The sequence below is a fragment of the Culicoides brevitarsis genome, chromosome 2 (genome assembly GCF_036172545.1).
Source record: "Culicoides brevitarsis isolate CSIRO-B50_1 chromosome 2, AGI_CSIRO_Cbre_v1, whole genome shotgun sequence".
In the NCBI taxonomy this organism is placed as follows: domain Eukaryota; kingdom Metazoa; phylum Arthropoda; class Insecta; order Diptera; family Ceratopogonidae; genus Culicoides; species Culicoides brevitarsis.
In genome coordinates, this window is record NC_087086.1 from 7,946,429 (window position 1) to 7,968,923 (window position 22,495).

General features: G+C 29.5%; 4 protein-coding genes across 4 annotated transcripts; 2 read left to right on the top strand and 2 right to left on the bottom strand.

The window, feature by feature from the left end:
- The first annotated feature begins 422 nt into the window (after positions 1-422).
- Positions 423-4,313, top strand: LOC134832106 (zinc finger protein Xfin-like). Its single transcript, XM_063846005.1, has 3 exons — positions 423-513; positions 571-2,702; positions 4,048-4,313. The coding sequence occupies exons 2-3, from the start codon at positions 572-574 to the stop codon at positions 4,299-4,301; spliced, it is 2,385 nt and encodes a 794-aa protein (XP_063702075.1). The 5' UTR covers positions 423-513; position 571; the 3' UTR covers positions 4,302-4,313.
- LOC134832107 (chaperone protein HscA homolog) lies at positions 4,299-6,801 on the bottom strand. The gene is made up of 2 exons (XM_063846007.1): positions 6,551-6,801; positions 4,299-6,490 (listed from the first exon to the last, which is right to left on the bottom strand). Exons 1-2 carry the CDS (start codon positions 6,759-6,761, stop codon positions 4,344-4,346), a joined length of 2,358 nt encoding a protein of 785 aa, XP_063702077.1. The 5' UTR covers positions 6,762-6,801; the 3' UTR covers positions 4,299-4,343.
- A 6,272-nt stretch (positions 6,802-13,073) lies between these two features.
- On the bottom strand, positions 13,074-17,508 carry LOC134828431 (zinc finger protein 99-like). Its single transcript, XM_063841409.1, has 2 exons — positions 16,052-17,508; positions 13,074-14,460 (listed from the first exon to the last, which is right to left on the bottom strand). Exons 1-2 carry the CDS (start codon positions 17,506-17,508, stop codon positions 13,074-13,076), a joined length of 2,844 nt encoding a protein of 947 aa, XP_063697479.1.
- Positions 17,463-21,919, top strand: LOC134832108 (TBC1 domain family member 23). Its single transcript, XM_063846008.1, has 6 exons — positions 17,463-17,480; positions 17,680-17,815; positions 17,887-17,929; positions 17,990-18,320; positions 19,318-20,285; positions 21,155-21,919. The coding sequence occupies exons 2-6, from the start codon at positions 17,799-17,801 to the stop codon at positions 21,809-21,811; spliced, it is 2,016 nt and encodes a 671-aa protein (XP_063702078.1). The 5' UTR covers positions 17,463-17,480; positions 17,680-17,798; the 3' UTR covers positions 21,812-21,919.
- Positions 21,920-22,495: the final 576 nt, after the last annotated feature.

Here is a 22,495-nt window from a genome sequence, read left to right on the forward strand (position 1 = left end):
AATGTCACAAAAATCAATTCAAAAAGTTTCTTCAAGTTTTTTGGGTCAAATATTCAAGGAAGTTACTCCAAAAAAGCTTTTTTCAGTCTCGTTAAAGCCGAATTTGAAGAAGAATAATGAAGAAGTTGATCAGAAGATCGTTCAAGATGTCCGCTTTGGTCGAAATTATTACGAAGAGAATCATTGTAAATGTCCATGGGAAATGTAAAATGATGGATTTTGATTGATATTTTCAATAAATTTACTTAAAATCATAATTTTTTGAATAAAAACCTTTAAAATTGTCAAAAATTAATAAAAAAAATATTTTGGCGCCAAAAAAAATTGCAAAAATTTTGCTAATTCATGAAATTTTTGGTGAGCTGGGAATATTTATCACTTTCGATCGTCTCAAATTTGTCAAGTGTCAACTCCAAAAGTAAACAAAAACAACTGAAACTCGTGATATCTCTTAAATTTTATTAATTTTAAACAATTTTAAAGAGAATTTTAATGTTTAAAATAATTTTAAAGGTAAATTATTTAAATTTTAAAAATTTTCTTTAATAATTTTCGTAATTTAATTCACAGAATGACATCTTCAACGATAAATATTCTTCTGGAAGTTGACGACTTCAATGAAATCGTCTTCAGCATCGTCTCTAAAACTGATTTGGAAGCTGAAACCCTGTCTGGAACAAGAAAACTTCACAGTATTAGACAAAAATCTGACTCTCAATCGGATTTTTCTGTCAAAATTTTTCATAAAATTGATTTTTTCGAAGAATTTCAACCCAAAATATCAAAAAATGAAGCTCTACTGCCGTTTAAATCAATTGAAGTTGAAGAAACTGTACCTCAAAACATCAAATCCCGATCAAAAAGCTTAAAATGCTCGATTTGCAAACATCCGTTTTCGAGTCAAAAGCAATTAAACGCACATTTATCGAAAAATCGATGCACATCTCACGAAAATCGCAAACAAGTCATCAAAACTTTGTCGTATCTCCCTCCAAATTTGAACTTACCTGACTTGAACAACCTTCCGCATCATCCGTATGAAGCAACTTTCCTCCAGTCTGACAACACAATCGCTTATATTCATCAAACGCACGTCAACAATGTACTTTGGATCACAAATTTCGACCTTTTTGGCACAAAAAGCTGCGAAATCTGCGACGAAACCTTGACAAATCACATTTCTCTCGTGAAACATCGTCAAAATGAGCATTTTTTCACGGGAAATAAGCCGAATTGCAATGCTTGCGGTAAAATTTGCGAAACTCCGGATGACCAAAGACTCCATTCGCTGTACTGCCTTCAACGGGAACTGCTTTTGGCGAATTTTTGTTACGATTGTGAGATTATGTTCAGTGATCGGCATCGTTATCGGAGTCATTTGGTGCAAAAACACTCAATTTTGAGGGAAAAAGAAGATAAAATCGAGGAAATTTCATTTTTGTATTGCGCTCATTGCCCGTACAAAACGAGAATTCGGGCTTGTTTGCTCTCGCATTTGATGTCGACGCATTTTCCGGCAGAAGAAATGAATTTTGTGGAACAAATTGATAAAAATTACGAATCTGACGTCGAAATGGAAGAAGAATATTTACTGGATGAGGTTGAAATTGAAGAAATTTTACCAAAATTCGTCGTTGAAGACACTTTTAGTACCAAAAACGAAGAAAAATCTGAAAAAAATCATCTCAACCTGCCATTGGATCATCTTGTGAAGATCACTTATGTCTCTACGAACCCTTTGGATAAAGTTACTTACTTGGATTATCTGCCCCCGGACCTAAATTTGCCGGATTTGACGAATGTTACTTATCCAATCGACCTCAAAGTGCTTCAGCCCAACGGAACTCCGACTTTTATTCGACAAGAAACGAAATATTCGAAGATTTGGGTCACAAATTTCGATACTCACAGCAAAAAATGCGAATTATGCGGCGTTTCGGTGACAAATGAGCTCAAAAATTACGGAATTGTGTTGAAACATCGCATGGATCATCACTTTTTCCCCGGAAATAGTCAAAAATGCATCGGATGTTCATCGGAATTTGCTTCGTACGAAGATCGGATTCGTCATACTTTGTATTGCGACGGCAAATTTTCGATCGACGCGACTTTTTGTTACTTGTGCGATGCCAAATTTGATGATTTTCTGTCTGTGAAGGAACATTTGCAAGCAGTTCATCCCAAGAAACGGCCTGAAGTTGCTGAAAAACCATGGAAATCATGCCAAATTTGTAAAAAAACAATAAATTTGAATGTCTTGTCGATGCGGGAACATGTCAAAAATGAGCACGAAGTGAAACTCTTGAGATGTGCTCATTGCGAAACGCGTTTCAGTGATAAGCAATTCCTCGAAAATCATTTGATGCAGGAACATTTTCCGCATTTGGCGGTTCATGGAGCAGAAAAGAAGAAATTTCGATTGCCGGAGGAACCTGTGAAATGTAAAGAGTGCGATAAAAGTTTCTCGAGGCAGTATATTAAGGCGCACATGACACGAGCGCATTCGAAGGAGAAAAATATTTTTACGACGAATAAAGCTTTTAATTGTGAGTTGTGTGGGAAATTTTATTTGACAAGTGCGACGTTTAAAAATCATCTGAAAACGCATTTGCCGGATGAGAAGAGACCGTTCAAGTGTTCACATTGTGCCAAAGGGTTTTATTCGTTGGCAACGTTGGTAGAGCATGAAAGGCAACATACAGGTGAGATTTTTTTTTTTTTTGAAAATTATGAAATATTTTTAAAAATTTTATCAAAAAATTCATTAAAAAAAATCAAAATAAAAATTTAATTTTCGAATTTTTTACAAAAAAAAATTAAAAAATTAAAATCTTGAATATTTTAAGTTCGATGCTCAAAATTTATTTAAAAAAAATATTTAAAAATTAAATATTAATTTTATTATTTTAAATTAATCATAAATTATTAAAAAAAATAAAAAATTTAAAAAAATAAATAAATTAAGGATTAAATGAAAAATAATTAAAATTTAAAAGAATAGAAAATTAAAAAAAAATTATTTGAATAATTTATTTTCATGTTCATTTTTAATTAAAAAAAAATATTTAAAAAAAATAAAAATCAATTTAAAATAAATTTAATTTAATAATTTTCCATTAAATTTATAATCAGAGATTTATTTCTAAAAATTCGAATTGACAAGGAAATTTTAATTAAATTTATTTTAAATAAAAATTTAATTAAAATAAAATTAATTTAATTAAAATTTAATTTTATTTGAATTAATTTTATAATTTACTTTTATAAAAATTATTTAAAATTTAATAAAAAAATTAATTTATTAAATTTTCAAATTAACTTGAAGGAAATTAAAACAAAAATATTTTAAATAAAAATGACAAAATTTTAAAAAAAAAATTTAATAAAATTTAATTTTCTAAAAAATTTGAAATTAAAATATAAATTTTTTTCAAGTTAAAAAAAATTATAAAAAAACTGTCAAAAAATTTTGAAAAATAATTTTTTTTTAACGAAGAAAATTATTTAAAATACGATTTTTAAACGAAAATTCTTAAAAAAAAATATTTTAAAAAATTTCTAAAATTTTGAAATGAAAAAATATTGATTGCTTGATGAAATTTTCACATTCAAATCATGGGACAAAAATTATTAAAAATATTTAAAAAAAAAATTAAAAATTTTTAAAAATTTTTATTTAAAGAAAAAAATTTAAAATTTTTTAAATGAAAAAAATTTTATTGAATATTAAATAAAAAAATTAAAAAAATTTAAAAAATGAAGATAAAAAATTATAAATTTGAAATTTGAAAAATTAATATTAAAAAAAATTTTAAAAAGAAGTTTTTTTTGAAAAAATTTGAAAAAAGAAAGAAAAAAACAAAATTTTAATGAAATTTATTAAAAAATTTCTTTAGACAAAAATTTTTTTAAAAATCTCTCTTATAAAATTTTTATTTTTTTATTTTAACAAAAACAGTTAAAAATTTAAATGAAATTTATAAGAATTTTGCTTCAGATTTTTTTTTTATTTTCTAACAATTTTTTTTTTTATTTTCTTCAAAACAGGTGAAAAACCCCACAGATGCCCTTTTTGCGACAAAGCCTTTGCCAAAAAACAAACTTACAAAGATCACGTCGCAACTCACACCGGCAACGGCTACAAATGCCATCTTTGCGATCGAAAGCTACACGATCACAGCAGTCTCCGCAAACACTTGAAACGCCACGAAGCTAAAATGGGCATCAAATTAACTTACACAAAGGACGAACGACGATGGAAAGACTACGGATTACTCGAAAAAATAAAAGAATTCATCTAAAATCTTTAAAAAATCCACAAAAAACTAAATTTTTCTTTAATTTTAGGAACCGCAACAGTAAAAAAGTCCCCGTTTCTTCGTTTTCTTGCTTTCCTTCACGCATCGCGACACTTCGTTGAACTCCTCACACGTTTGTCCGCCAAAATTCTTGTACAAATCCTTCGTTTTTGGCGTTGTCTTCAAATAAGGAATCAATTCGTCGTACATTTGCTGTCGTTCGTCATGGAAATCCGGATTGCTGTGAATTATTTTGGTATTTTGATAGGAATCTTGTATGGCTTGGGCATATCGACGCATCTGAAAGTTCAAAATGGATCGACTATGCAAAAGTTTCGACGTGAGTCGCTGCTCCTCGAACGTTTTCATCGGTTTTGGACGAATATCGATGACACTCGTGAGGATTGAGAGCGAAACTTCGATCGCTGGAGCGTCTCTTTGATGCAAACGGATCTTATTGAGAGCTTCTTTGGCACGTGCGATGAAAAAAATTCGCGCTGCTTGTTCCGTCATGACTTTTAGTTCTTGACTCCGACGATTTCGCGGGATTTGATTGACATCTTGACGAAATTTTTCGTAATTTTTCAGGTAAAAATGACATTTGGCACGATAGGAATAGAGCTCATTGATGTCTAAGATGCTCAATTGTTGCTTCGATTGCTGAATAAAATACGTGAAAATCTCGAGAGCATCTTTGTAGTTTTGGGCGACGAACAGAGCAACGCCTTGATCGTAAAATTCCTGCCCGGAATCAGCTTTAATTGGGACATCAACGTGAATTTCTTTGATTTCAACCTTTTTTGGAGGCTCAAAACTGGATTTTTTATTCACGACGGCATAAATTTGCTTCATTTCCTGCTCTTCCATTGAAAAATTGTCATTTTTTGGTAAGTTAACATTCGGATTTTCTTGTAAATTGTTGTTAATTTCGTGATTTTTGTTACAGACAAGCGAATAAAGTTCCTTCAACTCCTTAGAATGACGTCGAAAATCGTTTCGATCGAAATTTCCGGTGCCCAAGTGCTCCAAAGAGGCTAAAATTTCATTACATTTTTCAACAACCAACTGTTCGTCGCCTTTTTCCACGCCTTGTTTGACCACAGCTCGTTTGTAGGAGTAACAAAGCTTCTCCAAGTCATTAATTTGGGCCATTTGTTCCAAAAGTGCGACCTCATCTTCATCAAATCGCCGTAAAACTTGCTGCATTTTCGCCAAATCCTTCAGCGGACCGTTCCCGAACAACGAATTCAATCGTGGAAGTTCCTCAACTCGCAAAGAATTCGTCGAAAAATACGCAGCTCCCGTCGCAACTGCCTCATCTTGGTTCAAAATGCGCGAAAGTTCCCCGCCATGCATGAAAGCCTTCAAATCTTGCTGAATTTTGGGGATTCTGCCCCCGCCCCCGACCAAAATCGTTGCTGCGACGTCAGATTTTTGAATCAGCGTCGAATGAAAAAGTTTCCGCGCGACTCCCATAATTTTCGTAAAGTGTTCGGCGCAGTGCAGTTCGAAAATTTCACGTGTCATGATGAGATCGTAAGGTATCCCATTGTAAAATGACTCGAGAGTCACTTTTGCTGTATCTCCCGTTGACAGAGCTTTCTTCAATTTTTCACATCCAACACGGAGACGCGCAATAATTTGCTCATTTTTCGCCAAATTGATCTTAGTTTCGGCCCGAAACTCGCGCAGGAAGTACTCGACCAAGGTATTGACGAAATTCTCACCGCCCAAGTTCATTTCGGCGGCATTGGCTTTTACGAAGACGCCATTTTTGGTCACAAAAACGATCGAAGCTTCGGTTGAAGTTGCTCCGATATCGAAAATTAGCACATTATGACCTTCAGGGTGCGAATTTTTCTCCATGGCATAAGTAATGGCAGCAGCTGTGGTATCATTTAGCATTTGAACATCGTGAAATCCGGCAATTTTGGCTGCCAGCTCGAAGCTGGAACGTTTTTGCGTGGAAAAAGCAGCGGGAATTGTCAAAACACAACTTTCAACCTCAGTTTTTAGCGAATTTTCGGCATTTATTTTGACTTTTGATAGTAACATCGCCAATAATTCCTCCGGATAGACAACTTCAGTCTTTTTTCGATAGTCGACGAGAACAACAAGAGCCTTGCTGCGATCTTGACTCAGACGAAGAGGAGAAAATTCATGTTGACGTTGCTCTTGAAGCAATTTTAAGTCTAAAAAAATTAAGAAAAAAATCAAAAAAATTGAATTTTTCACAGAATTTCATGACTCACCTCTCCCATAAATCGTATTTTTCGGATTGACAGTGCCTTGACAGTCGGCAGCGAAGCCAAATAATCTCTGACGATCCGTAAATCCAACGCAGGCGATCATAAATCGATTTGCTTGGTCATCCGTTAAGATGTGAGCTTTGCCATTTTCGTCACAAACGGCTGCTACAATTTTCGTCGAGCCAATATCGATGGCGATTTTTACTTTTTCCATTTTTTTTCTTTTTTTTCAATTAAATTTCGTGCGAATTGAACGAGCGACACAATTAAAGTGATTCAACAAATGAAGTCATCGTAATGTATCGCAACGCCGTATCTTATCGTAAACATTTGTGTAAAGTGTTGTTTTGGTGATAAGATGTCTCTGATAAAGTTGGAACACGTAGCAAGGGAGACCTGATGGGCTGTAAAATTTTCTATCGATTCGCGGTGATTAAAAAAAAAATATTTTTTAACCCATTAGGCACGGTGATAACGGTCCGACGTGAAAAATTGAATTAATTGGAAAAAGAAATTAACAGCTGATTGTTTTGAATTTTTTTGTAAAGTAAGTTGGGCAAAAATGCACAATAAGGTAAAATTTAATTCAGTAACATGAAGCTTTTGATTCATGAGAAAAATGTGAGTAACTAATGTAAATATTGAAAATTTTATTGATTCAAGTGATTTTTTCCAGATATTCCATTAAATTCTTCAAAAATATTGAAAAAAAGTTTATTTCAAAATTTTGCAAAAAAATAAAAAAAAAGACGAAAAAAACCGTAATGTTAATTACGTTAAGAGAAAAAAAAATTAAAATTCAAATAAAACAGAAAAATGTAGATAAATTAAGAAAAAGCTAATTTTGAAGTTAAGAGAACATATTTGTTGTATTTTAAAATTTTAGAGAAGAAAAGAAAACTTTAGAACTAAAAATATATAAAAATACAGAATTAGCTAAAATTTCAAATTTTTAGTTTTAAATTTTCAAAAATAAGAATTTGAAACAAAACATGTTAAGAGATTTTTAAGTTCTCTTAGAATTATGTACATTACGGTAATTTCATGAAATTTTTTTTTTCAGTTTCAATTTTTTATCAGTTTTGAGTTGCAAAATGATTAAAAATGATAAATTAGAGCCCTCTGACAAATTTTTATCCATTTGGAGCAAGATTTGACAAAAATGACTTTGACACAGTTTTTGACACAGTTTTTTCCTCTTGATTTAGTTTTCAAAACAAAACTGTGTCAAAGGAAAAATTTTTTTTCAGTTTCAATTTTTTGGCAGTTTTGAGTTATAAAATGATTAAAAATGATAAATTAGAGCCCTCTGACAAATTTTTATCCATTTGGAGCAAGATTTGACAAAAATGACTTTGACACAGTTTTTGACACAGTTTTTTCCTCTTGATTTAGTTTTCAAAACAAAACTGTGTCAAAGGAAAAATTTTTTTTCAGTTTCAATTTTTTGGCAGTTTTGAGTTATAAAATGATTAAAAATGATAAATTAGAGCCCTCTGACAAATTTTTATCCATTTGGAGCAAGATTTGACAAAAATGACTTTGACACAGTTTTTGACACAGTTTTTTCCTCTTGATTTAGTTTTCAAAACAAAACTGTGTCAAAGGAAAAATTTTTTTTCAGTTTCAATTTTTTGGCAGTTTTGAGTTATAAAATGATTAAAAATGATAAATTAGAGCCCTCTGACAAATTTTTATCCATTTGGAGCAAGATTTGACAAAAATGACTTTGACACAGTTTTTGACACAGTTTTTTCCTCTTGATTTAGTTTTCAAAACAAAACTGTGTCAAAGGAAAATTTTTTTTCAGTTTCAATTTTTTGGCAGTTTTGAGTTATAAAATGATTAAAAATGATAAATTAGAGCCCTCTGACAAATTTTTATCCATTTGGAGCAAGATTTGACAAAAATGCTTTGACACAGTTTTTGACACAGTTTTTTTGCTCTTGATTTAGTTTTTAAAACAAAACTATGTCAAAGAAAAAATTTTTTTTCAGTTTCAATTTTTTGGCAGTTTTGAGTTGCAAAATGATTAAAAATGATAAATTAGAGCCCTCTGACAAATTTTTATCCATTTGGAGCAAGATTTGACAAAAATGACTTTGACACAGTTTTTGACACAGTTTTTTCCTCTTGATTTAGTTTTCAAAACAAAACTGTGTCAAAGGAAAAATTTTTTTTCAGTTTCAATTTTTTGGCAGTTTTGAGTTATAAAATGATTAAAAATGATAAAATAGAGCCCTTTAACAAATTTGTATCCATTTGGAGCAAGATTTGACAAAAATGACTTTGACACAGTTTTTGACACAGTTTTTTCCTCTTGATTTAGTTTTCAAAACAAAACTGTGTCAAAGGAAAAATTTTTTTTCAGTTTCAATTTTTTGGCAGTTTTGAGTTATAAAATGATTAAAAATGATAAATTAGAGCCCTCTGACAAATTTTTATCCATTTGGAGCAAGATTTGACAAAAATGACTTTGACACAGTTTTTGACACAGTTTTTTCCTCTTGATTTAGTTTTCAAAACAAAACTGTGTCAAAGGAAAAATTTTTTTTCAGTTTCAATTTTTTGGCAGTTTTGAGTTATAAAATGATTAAAAATGATAAATTAGAGCCCTCTGACAAATTTTTATCCATTTGGAGCAAGATTTGACAAAAATGACTTTGACACAGTTTTTGACACAGTTTTTTCCTCTTGATTTAGTTTTTAAAACAAAACTATGTCAAAGAAAAAATTTTTTTTCAGTTTCAATTTTTTGGCAGTTTTGAGTTATAAAATGATTAAAAATGATAAATTAGAGCCCTCATTTGCAAGATTTGACAAAAAAACAAAACTGTGTCAAAGGAAAAAATTTTTTTTCAGTTTCAATTTTTTGCAGTTTTGAGTTATAAAATGATTAAAAATGATAAATTAGAGCCCTCTGACAAATTTTTATCCATTTGGAGCAAGATTTGACAAAAATGACTTTGACACAGTTTTTGACACAGTTTTTTTGCTCTTGATTTAGTTTTTAAAACAAAACTATGTCAAAGAAAAAATTTTTTTTCAGTTTCAATTTTTTGGCAGTTTTGAGTTATAAAATGATTAAAAATGATAAATTAGAGCCCTCTGACAAATTTTTATCCATTTGGAGCAAGATTTGACAAAAATGACTTTGACACAGTTTTTGACACAGTTTTTTCCTCTTGATTTAGTTTTCAAAACAAAACTGTGTCAAAGGAAAAATTTTTTTTCAGTTTCAATTTTTTGGCAGTTTTGAGTTGCAAAATGATTAAAAATGATAAATTAGAGCCCTCTGACAAATTTTTATCCATTTGGAGCAAGATTTGACAAAAATGACTTTGACACAGTTTTTGACACAGTTTTTTCCTCTTGATTTAGTTTTCAAAACAAAACTGTGTCAAAGGAAAAATTTTTTTTCAGTTTCAATTTTTTGGCAGTTTTGAGTTATAAAATGATTAAAAATGATAAATTAGAGCCCTCTGACAAATTTTTATCCATTTGGAGCAAGATTTGACAAAAATGACTTTGACACAGTTTTTGACACAGTTTTTTCCTCTTGATTTAGTTTTTAAAACAAAACTATGTCAAAGGAAAAAATTTTTTTCAGTTTCAATTTTTTGGCAGTTTTGAGTTATAAAATGATTAAAAATGATAAATTAGAGCCCTCTGACAAATTTTTATCCATTTGGAGCAAGATTTGACAAAAATGACTTTGACACAGTTTTTGACACAGTTTTTTCCTCTTGATTTAGTTTTCAAAACAAAACTATGTCAAAGAAAAAATTTTTTTTCAGTTTCAATTTTTTGGCAGTTTTGAGTTATAAAATGATTAAAAATGATAAATTAGAGCCCTCTGACAAATTTTTATCCATTTGGAGCAAGATTTGACAAAAATGACTTTGACACAGTTTTTGACACAGTTTTTTTGCTCTTGATTTAGTTTTTAAAACAAAACTATGTCAAAGAAAAAATTTTTTTTCAGTTTCAATTTTTTGGCAGTTTTGAGTTATAAAATGATTAAAAATGATAAATTAGAGCCCTCTGACAAATTTTTATCCATTTGGAGCAAGATTTGACAAAAATGACTTTGACACAGTTTTTGACACAGTTTTTTCCTCTTGATTTAGTTTTCAAAACAAAACTGTGTCAAAGGAAAAATTTTTTTTCAGTTTCAATTTTTTGGCAGTTTTGAGTTATAAAATGATTAAAAATGATAAATTAGAGCCCTCTGACAAATTTTTATCCATTTGGAGCAAGATTTGACAAAAATGACTTTGACACAGTTTTTGACACAGTTTTTTCCTCTTGATTTAGTTTTCAAAACAAAACTATGTCAAAGAAAAAAAAAAATTTCAGTTTCAATTTTTTGGCAGTTTTGAGTTATAAAATGAGTAAAAATAATAAATTAGAGCACTCTGACAAATTTTTATCCATTTGGAGCAAGATTTGACAAAAATGACTTTGACACAGTTTTTGACACAGTTTTTTGCTCTTGATTTAGTTTTTAAAACAAAACTATGTCAAAGAAAAAATTTTTTTTCAGTTTCAATTTTTTGGATTTTTTTGTCAGTTTTGAGTTATAAAATGATTAAAAATGATAAATTAGAGCCCTCTGACAAATTTTTATCCATTTGGAGCAAGATTTGACAAAAATGGCTTTGACACAGTTTTTGACACAGTTTTTTTGCTCTTGATTTAGTTTTTAAAACAAAACTATGTCAAAGAAAAAATTTTTTTTCAGTTTCAATTTTTTGGCAGTTTTGAGTTATAAAATGATTAAAAATGATAAATTAGAGCCCTCTGACAAATTTTTATCCATTTGGAGCAAGATTTGACAAAAATGGCTTTGACACAGTTTTTGACACAGTTTTTTTGCTCTTGATTTAGTTTTTAAAACAAAACTATGTCAAAGAAAAAATTTTTTTTCAGTTTCAATTTTTTGGCAGTTTTGAGTTATAAAATGATTAAAAATGATAAATTAGAGCCCTCTGACAAATTTTTATCCATTTGGAGCAAGATTTGACAAAAATGACTTTGACACAGTTTTTGACACAGTTTTTTCCTCTTGATTTAGTTTTCAAAACAAAACTGTCAAAGAAAAAATTTTTTTTCAGTTTCAATTTTTTGGCAGTTTTGAGTTATAAAATGATTAAAAATGATAAATTAGAGCCCTCTGACAAATTTTTATCCATTTGGAGCAAGATTTGACAAAAATGACTTTGACACAGTTTTTGACACAGTTTTTTCCTCTTGATTTAGTTTTCAAAACAAAACTGTGTCAAAGGAAAAATTTTTTTTCAGTTTCAATTTTTTGGCAGTTTTTGCAAAATGATTAAAAATGATAAATTAGAGCCCTCTGACAAATTTTTATCCATTTGGAGCAAGATTTGACAAAAATGACTTTGACACAGTTTTTGACACAGTTTTTTCCTCTTGATTTAGTTTTCAAAACAAAACTGTGTCAAAGGAAAAAATTTTTTTTCAGTTTCAATTTTTTGGCAGTTTTGAGTTATAAAATGAGTAAAAATAATAAATTAGAGCACTCTGACAAATTTTTATCCATTTGGAGCAAGATTTGACAAAAATGACTTTGACACAGTTTTTGACACAGTTTTTTCCTCTTGATTTAGTTTTCAAAACAAAACTGTGTCAAAGGAAAAATTTTTTTTCAGTTTCAATTTTTTGGCAATTTTGAGTTATAAAATGATTAAAAATTATAAATTAGAGCCCTCTGAAAAATTTTTATCCATTTGGAGCAAGATTTGACAAAAATGACTTTGACACAGTTTTTGACACAGTTTTTTCCTCTTTTTAGTTTTTGTGTCAGAAAATTTTTTTTCAGTTTCAATTTTTTGTCAGTTTTGAGTTATAAAATGATTAAAAATGATAAATTAGAGCCCTCTGACAAATTTTTATCCATTTGGAGCAAGATTTGACAAAAATGACTTTGACACAGTTTTTGACACAGTTTTTTCCTCTTGATTTAGTTTTTCAAAGGAAAAATTTTTTTTCAGTTTCAATTTTTTGGCAGTTTTGAGTTATAAAATGATTAAAAATGATAAATTAGATGATAAATTTTTATCCATTTGGAGCAAGATTTGACAAAAATGACTTTGACACAGTTTTTGACACAGTTTTTTCCTCTTGATTTAGTTTTTAAAACAAAACTATGTCAAAGAAAAAATTTTTTTTCAGTTTCAATTTTTTGGCAGTTTTGAGTTATAAAATGATTAAAAATGATAAATTAGAGCCCTCTGACAAATTTTTATCCATTTGGAGCAAGATTTGACAAAAATGACTTTGACACAGTTTTTGACACAGTTTTTTCCTCTTGATTTAGTTTTCAAAACAAAACTGTGTCAAAGGAAACATTTTTTTTCAGTTTCAATTTTTTGTCAGTTTTGAGTTGCAAAATGATTAAAAATGATAAATTAGAGCCCTCTGACAAATTTTTATCCATTTGAATAAATATTTGACAAAAATGAAAAATTGTTCCATTTTTGAACCTTTTGATTTATTTCATTCAATCTTTTTTCTCCACAAATCGCTTAACACTTTTATCCAACACAATCCCCAGCTGCTTCTCATGCGCTATAATATGCGATCTATAACATCCTCTATCCGCATACCTTTGCTTGCAAATCTCACATTCATACGGTTTCTCGCCCGTATGATGTCTCGTGTGAATTTTCAGGTCAGCTTTTCGTTTGAAACCTTTCTCACAAAACAAACATCTGAACTTTCTTTCCTCTAAATGTGTAACTTCGTGATCTTTCAGCCGATAAATTGAGACAAACGTTTTTTGACAAACTGAACATTGAAACTGTTTTTCTTCGTCATCCATGTGTCGTCCCAAATGCTGTTTGTAACTAAACTTATTGAAGGACGTGTATTCGCAATGATCACAGGAATATTTCTTCTTCAGCTCCGTCGGTGTATGCATCTTATAATTATGATTTAACAAACATCTCTTGGTCTTGAACATTTTATCGCAATTCGAACATGAAAAATTTTTGACGTCATTATGGGCATAAGATCGATGAATCGCGAGTCTCGAATCACTTTGAAAGACTTTTCCGCATAAATCGCAAGTTACAGTGTCAACTTTGAGATGAACGAATTTAATATGGGCTCGAATGCTGTTTTTGTTACTGCAACGATATCCGCAAATATCACAAACGACATGTTTTTGCTCCTCTTTGTGATCTCGAAGTTGATGGTTTTCAAAGGAATCTTTGTTAGTTGTGTTATAGCCACAAACCTCGCAAGTAAATTGAATTCGTCCTTCGTGGATTTTCTTTTCGTGAGTTCTCGCAGTGCCCCATTGTGAAAAAGTTTTGCCGCAATAGCTACAAGTCGGTTTAGTACCTTTTGTGTATCGACCAACAGTGTTTGGGTTACAAAACTTTAAATGACCTGAAAGAGCTAATTTGTTTCTGAACTCTGATTGGCAGTAAGGACATTTGACAGAACCATCTTCAGCTACTTTGATGTCTTTTGTAAGAGGTCTTCTTTGAGGTTTATCATTAAAATCATGTTTTTCTTCGACTTCTTCTGTTTCAAAATGAGATTTGTCATCAAAATCTTCTGTTGGAAATAATTGTACGGGTTCTACAAAGACTTCAGTTTTAATTTCTGCCACAGGAAATTCTTCAAGAGGCTCAATTTTGGTTGTTTGTACTTCTTCAGGTTCATGGTTGACTTGAAATAATACGATTTGATAAGAATTTGAACAAATGTTACAACTTCCAAGTCTTTCATCGGGTTCGTTTTCGATATTTATCAATGAAATTTTGTTAGTTTTGATTTCATCTTTTAAATTTTCAATTATTTTGCACTTTTTTAATGCTCCTGTCACGCTATCGAATTCTAAAAGTAGATTTATTTCCTGTTTTTCGTGCATTTTTGCGCTATTAAAATTATTGTTTATGAAATTTTGTTTGTTTTGTTCCATTTTTCAACTATTCCTTTACAAAAAATAGTGAAAATGGAACAAAACAATTCAAAAATTCAAACGATTTTATTAAGAAATTAAAAATTCAATGAAAGAGAGTTAAAAATTGGCTGTGTCTATAAAACCCTCTGAACGATACTTATGAAAAAATAAATAAAATGACAGAAGCTTTGAGATAACTTTGCAGGACAAGACATCAACGTTAGAGATCGCAGTCTTCTGAGTTAAAAATTTAACAAGTCGAGTTCAACACGGATTAACTGGAAACTCAGCCTAAGGTTTTTTCAACAATTTAAGGGCCTATTTTAAAGAATTTTGTTCTACAGAAAGCTCGGAACCAAAGGCTTCAGCCTTATCAGTCTAAGGATAAATCCGTCACTGTCAATTTTTTCTTAAAAATGCGGTAAAAAACGATATAAGGCCGCTCCCAAACTTTTTGTCCCATGCCCCATTTCAAAAGTCGAAAATCCAATGGGGCAAAATAAAAAAAAAAAATTTTTTTTTCAAAATGACCGTCAAAAAAAAAATTTTTAAAAATTTTTTTTTAAAACTTTTACAAAATTTTTTAAAAAAATTTCAAATTTTAAGAATTTTTGTATTAAAAACTATGGATTAAAAATCTTATTTTAACATGAATTTTCTTCGTTAAAATTTTTTTCAAAAAAAAAACTTTTTTTTTTTTCATTGAAATTTAGTATCAACGAAAGTTTGCCTATTTTTACAGAAAATCATCAATTAAAGATCTTTAAGAGAATGACACTAAGTTTCTGGATTTGTAATCTAAATGTCTTTAGATAATTGGTTAAATTTTGTGTCTTTTAAAGAAATTAAAGATCTTTTATTTATGATTTTCTGAAAAAAATAGGAAAACTAATCGAAAGTTTAATGAACTTAATTTCAATGAAAAATTTTTTGAGCTCCAAAATGATTTTTTCCTTGTTTTAAGGCCGCTCCAATTTTTTTTTTGAACTTTTTGTCCCATGCCCTATTTCAAAAGTCGAAAATCCAATGTGGCAAAATAAAAAAAAAAATTAAAAATTTCATCAAAGTTGACTGTTTTTTGGTCTTTTTAAATTTTAAAAAAAATTTTAAATTTTTAAGAATTTTTATATTAAAAATCGTATTTTAACACGAATTTTCTTCTTTAAAATTTTTTCAAAAAAAAAAAAATAATTTTCAAACTTTATTGACAGTTATTTTTACGAAATTTTTTTGTTAAAATTTTTATCTTGAAATATTTTGAGATAAATTTTAAATTATCAAATCTCAATGTAAAAACCATAAAAACAACTAAAATAATGATTAATCACAAAAAACTGTTAAAATTTTGTCATTTTGTATGAAAAAGTATTTCAAAACGTTTTTTTTTTATTTTGCCCCCCCCCCCCATTTTGAAAAAAAGTTTTTGGGACAAAAAGTTCGAAATAAATTTGGAGCGGCCTTATATCGTTTTTTACAATTTTTGGAGCATGTTTAGTTCGATTTGAAAACTCCGAGTTGACATGACATGAAATTACATTTAAAAACAAGAAACAAAGTCAGCATCTCAATTTTTATTGTCTATCGACAAAACAATCGGCTTCTCCATGAACTTTTTAACACTTTTATCCAATACAATTCCCAGCTGCTTCTCATGCGCTATCAAATGCGATCTATAACATCCTCTATCCGAATACCTTTGCTTACAAATCTCACATTCATACGGTTTTTCGCCCGTGTGATATCTCATATGAACTTTACAATCCGCCTTTCGTCTAAAAGCCTTTTCGCAATAATCGCATTGATACGGCCTCTCATCTGAATGCGATTTCTCGTGTTCCTTAAATCTGTGTTTCGATACGAACCCTCGTTGACAAATTTGGCATTTATAAGGACAATCTTCCGTATCGACATGAATCGCCTGATGAGCTTTGAAACTTTTGCCGCAGTACGAGAAGAAATCGCATCTTTCACATTGAAATTTTTCCTTCAACTCTGTCGGGATGTGAATTCGTTGAATATGCGAATTTAAGTTTATTTTAGTTTTAAAAGCTTTATCGCAATTTGGACATGGAAAATTTCGTTCTTCGCTATGTTGATAAGCCAGATGCGATTTCAAAGCTTCCGAGTTGGGGAAAATTTTCGCACAAACTTCACAAACGTGAATTCCGATTTTCAGGTGAATCATTTGCATATGTTGCTTCATGCCGTGTCGACTGCTGCACCGATATTGGCAAAGATCGCACATAAACTGCTTCTTGGGCTCGTGAATGTACAAGTGATTTGTGAAGGAATATTTGTGTTTTGTGGTATAACCGCAAATTTCGCAAGTGTAAGTTATGGCAGCTTCATGTTTCATTTTTTCATGAGAACGGGCAGTGAGCCAATTTGTATAAAGTTTGCCGCAATAACCGCAGCCAGGGGTTTCAGTTGTTGTATAACGTCCCAAGTTTGTTCCGTTGCAACAATGGAAATGTAACTTGAAAGGCCTCAATTTGTCGTATTCTGTTTGACATTTATCACATTTGTAGAAACCATTTTCGTTCTTTGCATAAACTTTTTTCGCCAAAATCCTTTGCGGGATCACAATTTCGCCTTTTTTGGGTCTTCCTGCTTTGCGTTTTGCTGAATTTTGAGCAATTTCAAGGATTTTTGGGTCAATTTCGGGTTTCAACTCATTTTTTGTCGGGTTTTTCTTCAATTTTTTCGACTTTAACTTCGTTTTCGCCGGCAATGGAACAATTGGTTCGACGAAAATTTGTTCCTCCTTGACTTCAATTACATCAGAAATTGGTTCAAGCTCTTCTTTTGCCTCATTTTCAAGCTGATACAGGAATATTTCGTAAGGATTTGAGCAACAATCGCAATTCGCGATTCTTTCGGAGTCATCTTCGTCACTTTTAACCAACGAAATTTTACTTTTCTTTATTTGATCTTTCAGATTTTTGATGATTTTGTAATTTTTTAAGAGTCCGGTGACAGGATCAACCTCCAAAAGTAAGTTTATTTCCTGTTTATCGTGCATTTCAGTGAAAAATTTATGAAAATTTAAAAATACGAATTTTTTTGTTTACAATTTTTCATTTTTTACTCGTTTTTTTTTACGAAATGTAAACAAAAATTGAAATGATTTGAAAATGAAACACTTTCAACTGTCCGTGAGGGTAAAAATTTTAACATTGACGTATCATTAAAGATAAAAACACGAAATTTTCACGAAATTCAGAGCTCTTTTCTGATGTCACGCTTGCGAAACAATAAAATTCAAGTGCAATAAATTGACGATTGTCACCGAAATTAGTTAAAAACGTCAAAATGGACGAGAATATTTGGTAAATTTTTAATTTTTCGTATATCGAATTTTTCATAAAATTTTAAAAACATAAAAATTATTTTTTTTCAGGATTATTGAGCTCGAATCTGCCTTATTGGAGAATGATTGTGGCGTAAGTTGCTCCTTTTTCTTAAATTTTTCCAATAAAAAAATATTTTTTATTTTTTTTTAGCAAACAGACATTCTGAATATCTGCAAAGGTCGCGAAATTCCCGAACAAATTCGTCCCGAAGTGTGGCTCTGTTGTCTAAATGTGCGAAATAAAGAGGACTCGATGAAAAGTTTCGACGAAGTTTTCGATTTGCCGTATCAAAGTAGGCTGCGAACCGATATTCAAGCGTCTGTCGAAAAATTGGGAAATGACGACGATTGGGAATTGATGGCTGTCATGTCAGATTTGGAGTCAATTTGTACTTTTTATTGCAAACGGAAGGGCGTTGAGTATGATTCGAGCTGGATTGATCTGCTTTTGCCGCTGTTGTCGTTGAAAGTTACGAGAGCAGGTGAGATTTTCAAATTTATTTCGAGCTGTAAAAAATTTTTAAAGTTAAAAGTCGACTTAAGCTCAAGTAAAAAGCAAAAAAATTTAAAATTTAAAAAAAAAATTTTTAGACCAATTTCTTAATTTTGACTTAGATTAGATAATTTTTTAAAAAAATATTTTTTTAATTTTTTCAAAAAGAAAAATGAAGAAAAAAAAAATATTTTTTCCCAAAATTTATTTATAAATTTAAAAAAAAATTTTTTTTCTAAAACTTAAGCTTAAGTCAAGATAAAAAGATTTTTTTAGAAAATTTATTTCTGTTAAAAGCTTAAGTTTTTAATGAGTCTCAAGTTTAAGTCAACCTTAAGTTAATATAAAAAGTTTTCTTTCGAAAGAATCTTTAAATTTTTAAGTTTAAGTCTCTTAAGTTTTTTGAACTTAAGCTTAAGTTTAAATAAAATATTTTTTAAAACGATTCTTTGACTTAATTTAAAGTTTATGTTAAGTCATGCTTAAGTCAAATTAAAAGTTTTATAAGAAATATTTTTTGGCTTAAAAGTTTAAGTCTTAAGTTCAAACTAAAGTTTAAGTCAACCTTAAGTCAAAATAAAAAATTTCTTTTGAAAGAATCTCCAAAAATTTAAGTTTAAGTCTCTTAAGTTTTTTGAACTTAAGCTTAAGTTGAAATAAATTAAGTTTTTTAAAACAATTCTTTTACTTTTTGTTTAAACTTTTGAATTTAAGTCATGCTTAAGTTGAATTTTAAAGCTTTTTGATAATTTTTCTTTGACTTAAAAGTTTAAGTCTTAATTCAAACTAAAGTTTAAGTCAAGCTTAAGTCAAAATTTAAGACTTTCTTTAAAAAAAAATACCTAATTTTTCTGTTTTATTAAGTCTTAAGTTGATGTTTAAGTCTTAAGTCAAAGTTTAAGTCTCTTAAGTTAAACCTTAAGTCAAAATTTTTTTCAAATCTGATTTTTTTTTTCCTAAATTTTTGATTTTTTTTTTTATTTTAGAAACCTACAACTTGTTCGAAAGCATCCGCGATAGTTACATTCCAAAGAACGCAAAGGAGGCATTTCCATTATTGCGCCTCCTTTTGCAATATCACGACCCAGAATTGCTGTCATTTCTCGATAGCAAACGAATTACGCCGGAATTGTATGCAAGTCATTGGTTCAATACACTTTTCGGCGCCACATGCACCTTGCCAGTCGTACTTTCGCTATGGGACGTGTACTTTCAGCACAACGATCCCTTCCTAATTTTCTTCATGAGCCTCATTATGCTGATTAACGGTCGTGACAACATCATGGCGATGCAATCTGAGGAAAAAACCATCATTGTTGACTACTTGAAGAACATGGCAAGTGCTTTGGAGCAAGAAGATGTTCAGGATTTCATGCAGCTGGCTCAATATTATTCCCTCAAGACGCCCTCGACCTTCAAAACGGAAACATTCCAAACGTTCTTCGGGCTTGCGAGTAAAACTTCTCAAGCAGCAGGACAAAAAATCGGCATTTCCGAGGCCCTTTGCTTGCCAGTGAGTGTTAATGAGCTCGTTGAAGTGAGTTCCATCGAGCGAACGCATCCCGATGCCTGTAAATTTTTCCTCGTGGATTGTCGCAGCGCTGATGAATACAATAATGGGCATTTGTCGAATGCGTTTCACTTGGACTATAATTTGATGTTGGCAGATCCGGCGGCATTTCAAACTGCGGTGAATGGATTGTTGCGAAGCCAAAAACAAGCGATTGAATTACATGCGAGTGGCGAGCATTTGTGTTTCGTGTCGGATAACGATGCGTACGTTTTTATGGTGATTTCGTCCTTTTTGCAGAAAAATACGAAATATATCTCGGTTTTGAGCGGAGGATTTCAGGCGATTCACGATTACTTTGGGGATCACATGTTGGATTGCTTGGAGGAACATAACATGGCAAAGTGCTCCGTTTGTGTCAAGAAGAGAGAAAATGGAACAAATGTAAGTTTTTATTTAAAAAAAATATTTTTTAATCGACTTTCATAAAATTTCTTTAAAAAGTTTAAAAAATTATTAAAAATTTAATTTTTTTTTAAATTTTTGGAAAATATATTTAAATTTCAAAATTTTTTTAAACTGAAAATATGAAAAAAAAAATAAATAAAATTATTAAATAAAATAAAAAAAAAATATTTAACAAAAATTAAGAAAAAATTAAAACATTTTTTAATTTAATTTAAATTTTATTTTTAATTATTAAATAATTTAATTTAAACTTTTAAAAATAAAATAATTAAATTTTAAATTTAAATAATTATTTTTTTTATTTTATAATTTCGTATTTAATTTCAAATATAACAATATAAGATTTTAACTTTTAAAAATTTAGCGAAAATTTTTATCATAATTTTACATAATTTTGTAACATTTTCATAATTTGGAAATTTTTCTTAATTTTTTTTTTATATTTTTTTGCTCGATTTTTAAATTATTTTAACAATGAAAAAAATGAAAATTCTTGCATAATACGTTAATTTTTGAGCAAATTAGAAAATTCGTAAATTCACGAATTTAAAAAAATCATATAAAATTATAAAATATTTTTAAAAATTTTTAGAAAATTTTTATTAAAAATAAAACCAAATAATAAAATTAAAATTTAATTTAATTTCCAAAAATTAAAAAAAAATTAAAAAAAAAAATTAAATAAAAATATTTAATAATAAATTTAATAAAATATTTAAAATAAATTTAAAAAAATAAATTTAAAATATTAAAATAAAAATTAAAAAAAATATTGAAATTTTTGGAAAATTTTTATTAAAAGCATAAAAATTTGTTAATTTTTAATATTTTTCATTCAATTTCAGTCCGACAAAGACACCTCAGTGACATCCGAATCCTCCGCAAAGCTCACAAAATCCACATCACACGACTTATTCGGCAAAATCTCCTCCGTGATGAAGTCAAAAAGCGCCGAAGTCAAAGGAAAAATCATCGAATACATCGTCAACCCAGTTCAAACGCCCTCAACGCCACTTACCGAACGTCACGTTTACCCGAACGAGCGCAATGGCAAACGTTACCGAAATGTGCCGCCCGTTTTCTCCATCGACGACACCGACGACGGCGAAATGTCGAGTCCCGTGTTCCAAGAGGAGGACGAGTCACACGAAACCCTGAATTTACCGAATTTCCTGAAAGATTCGTCGATTGTGCGTTCGTTCACGTGCCAAGAAGTTCACATGAACGGCTTCATGTACGACACCGTGCTCGCTTTCACGGACAATCACATCATCATTCTGCGCGAATTGGGACAAGATAATTTGGCGAAAATTGTCGCAAAACGATCGTTGAGCTCGATTGTGAAGATAACGGCGAAGAAGCGACATCAGAATTTGATAACGTTCAAATATGGCGTACCTGAGGGAGAAAATTTGATCATCACAGACATGGATAGATTTCTGATACCGAATGCCAATGAGGCGACAAAAGCCATTTCGAAGCTGATTTTAAAACAAATGTAGATGCTTTAAAATATTTACTTAACATAAAAAAAGTCATGAAAGTGAGAAATATTCAAAATATTTACGGAATTTTTATTATTTGTGAATTTTAACGAAAAATAAATGAAATTAGATTAAAAATTTTAGTTTTTTTTTTGCATAAATTTTAAATTTTCAGGAAATTTTGAAAAAAAAATTCGAAGCCTTTTCGAAGACATTTTTGAATTTTTAGAAGATTTTTTCAAAAAATATTTTTAAAAAATATTTAAATAATTTTTTTTTTTTATTAATAAAAGCATTGCAAAAAATTTTAGGTAAGCTCTAAAAATTTTTAAAAATTAAAAAAAAAATACATATTCTCAAAATTAATTTTTTTTAAATATTTTTTTCTTGAAAAATTAATTAAAAATATTAATTTTTTTCTATTTTATGTAAAATTTTTGGTTTTATAAAATTAAAAATTTAATTTTTCTAATATGAAAACTTTTTTTGGACTAATTTGTTTTTTTTTTCATGAAAAAGTCTTATTTTTTATAATTTTTAAAATTACTAATTTTTTATTTAAAATTCTATGTTTAAAAAAATTAAAACTAATGAAAAATAAAATTTAAAAAAATTAAAGTTAAAATTAATTTAAAATTACCTAAATTAAATTTTTAAAATTATTTTTCAATATAAAATCTAAAAATAATAAATAAAATCTTA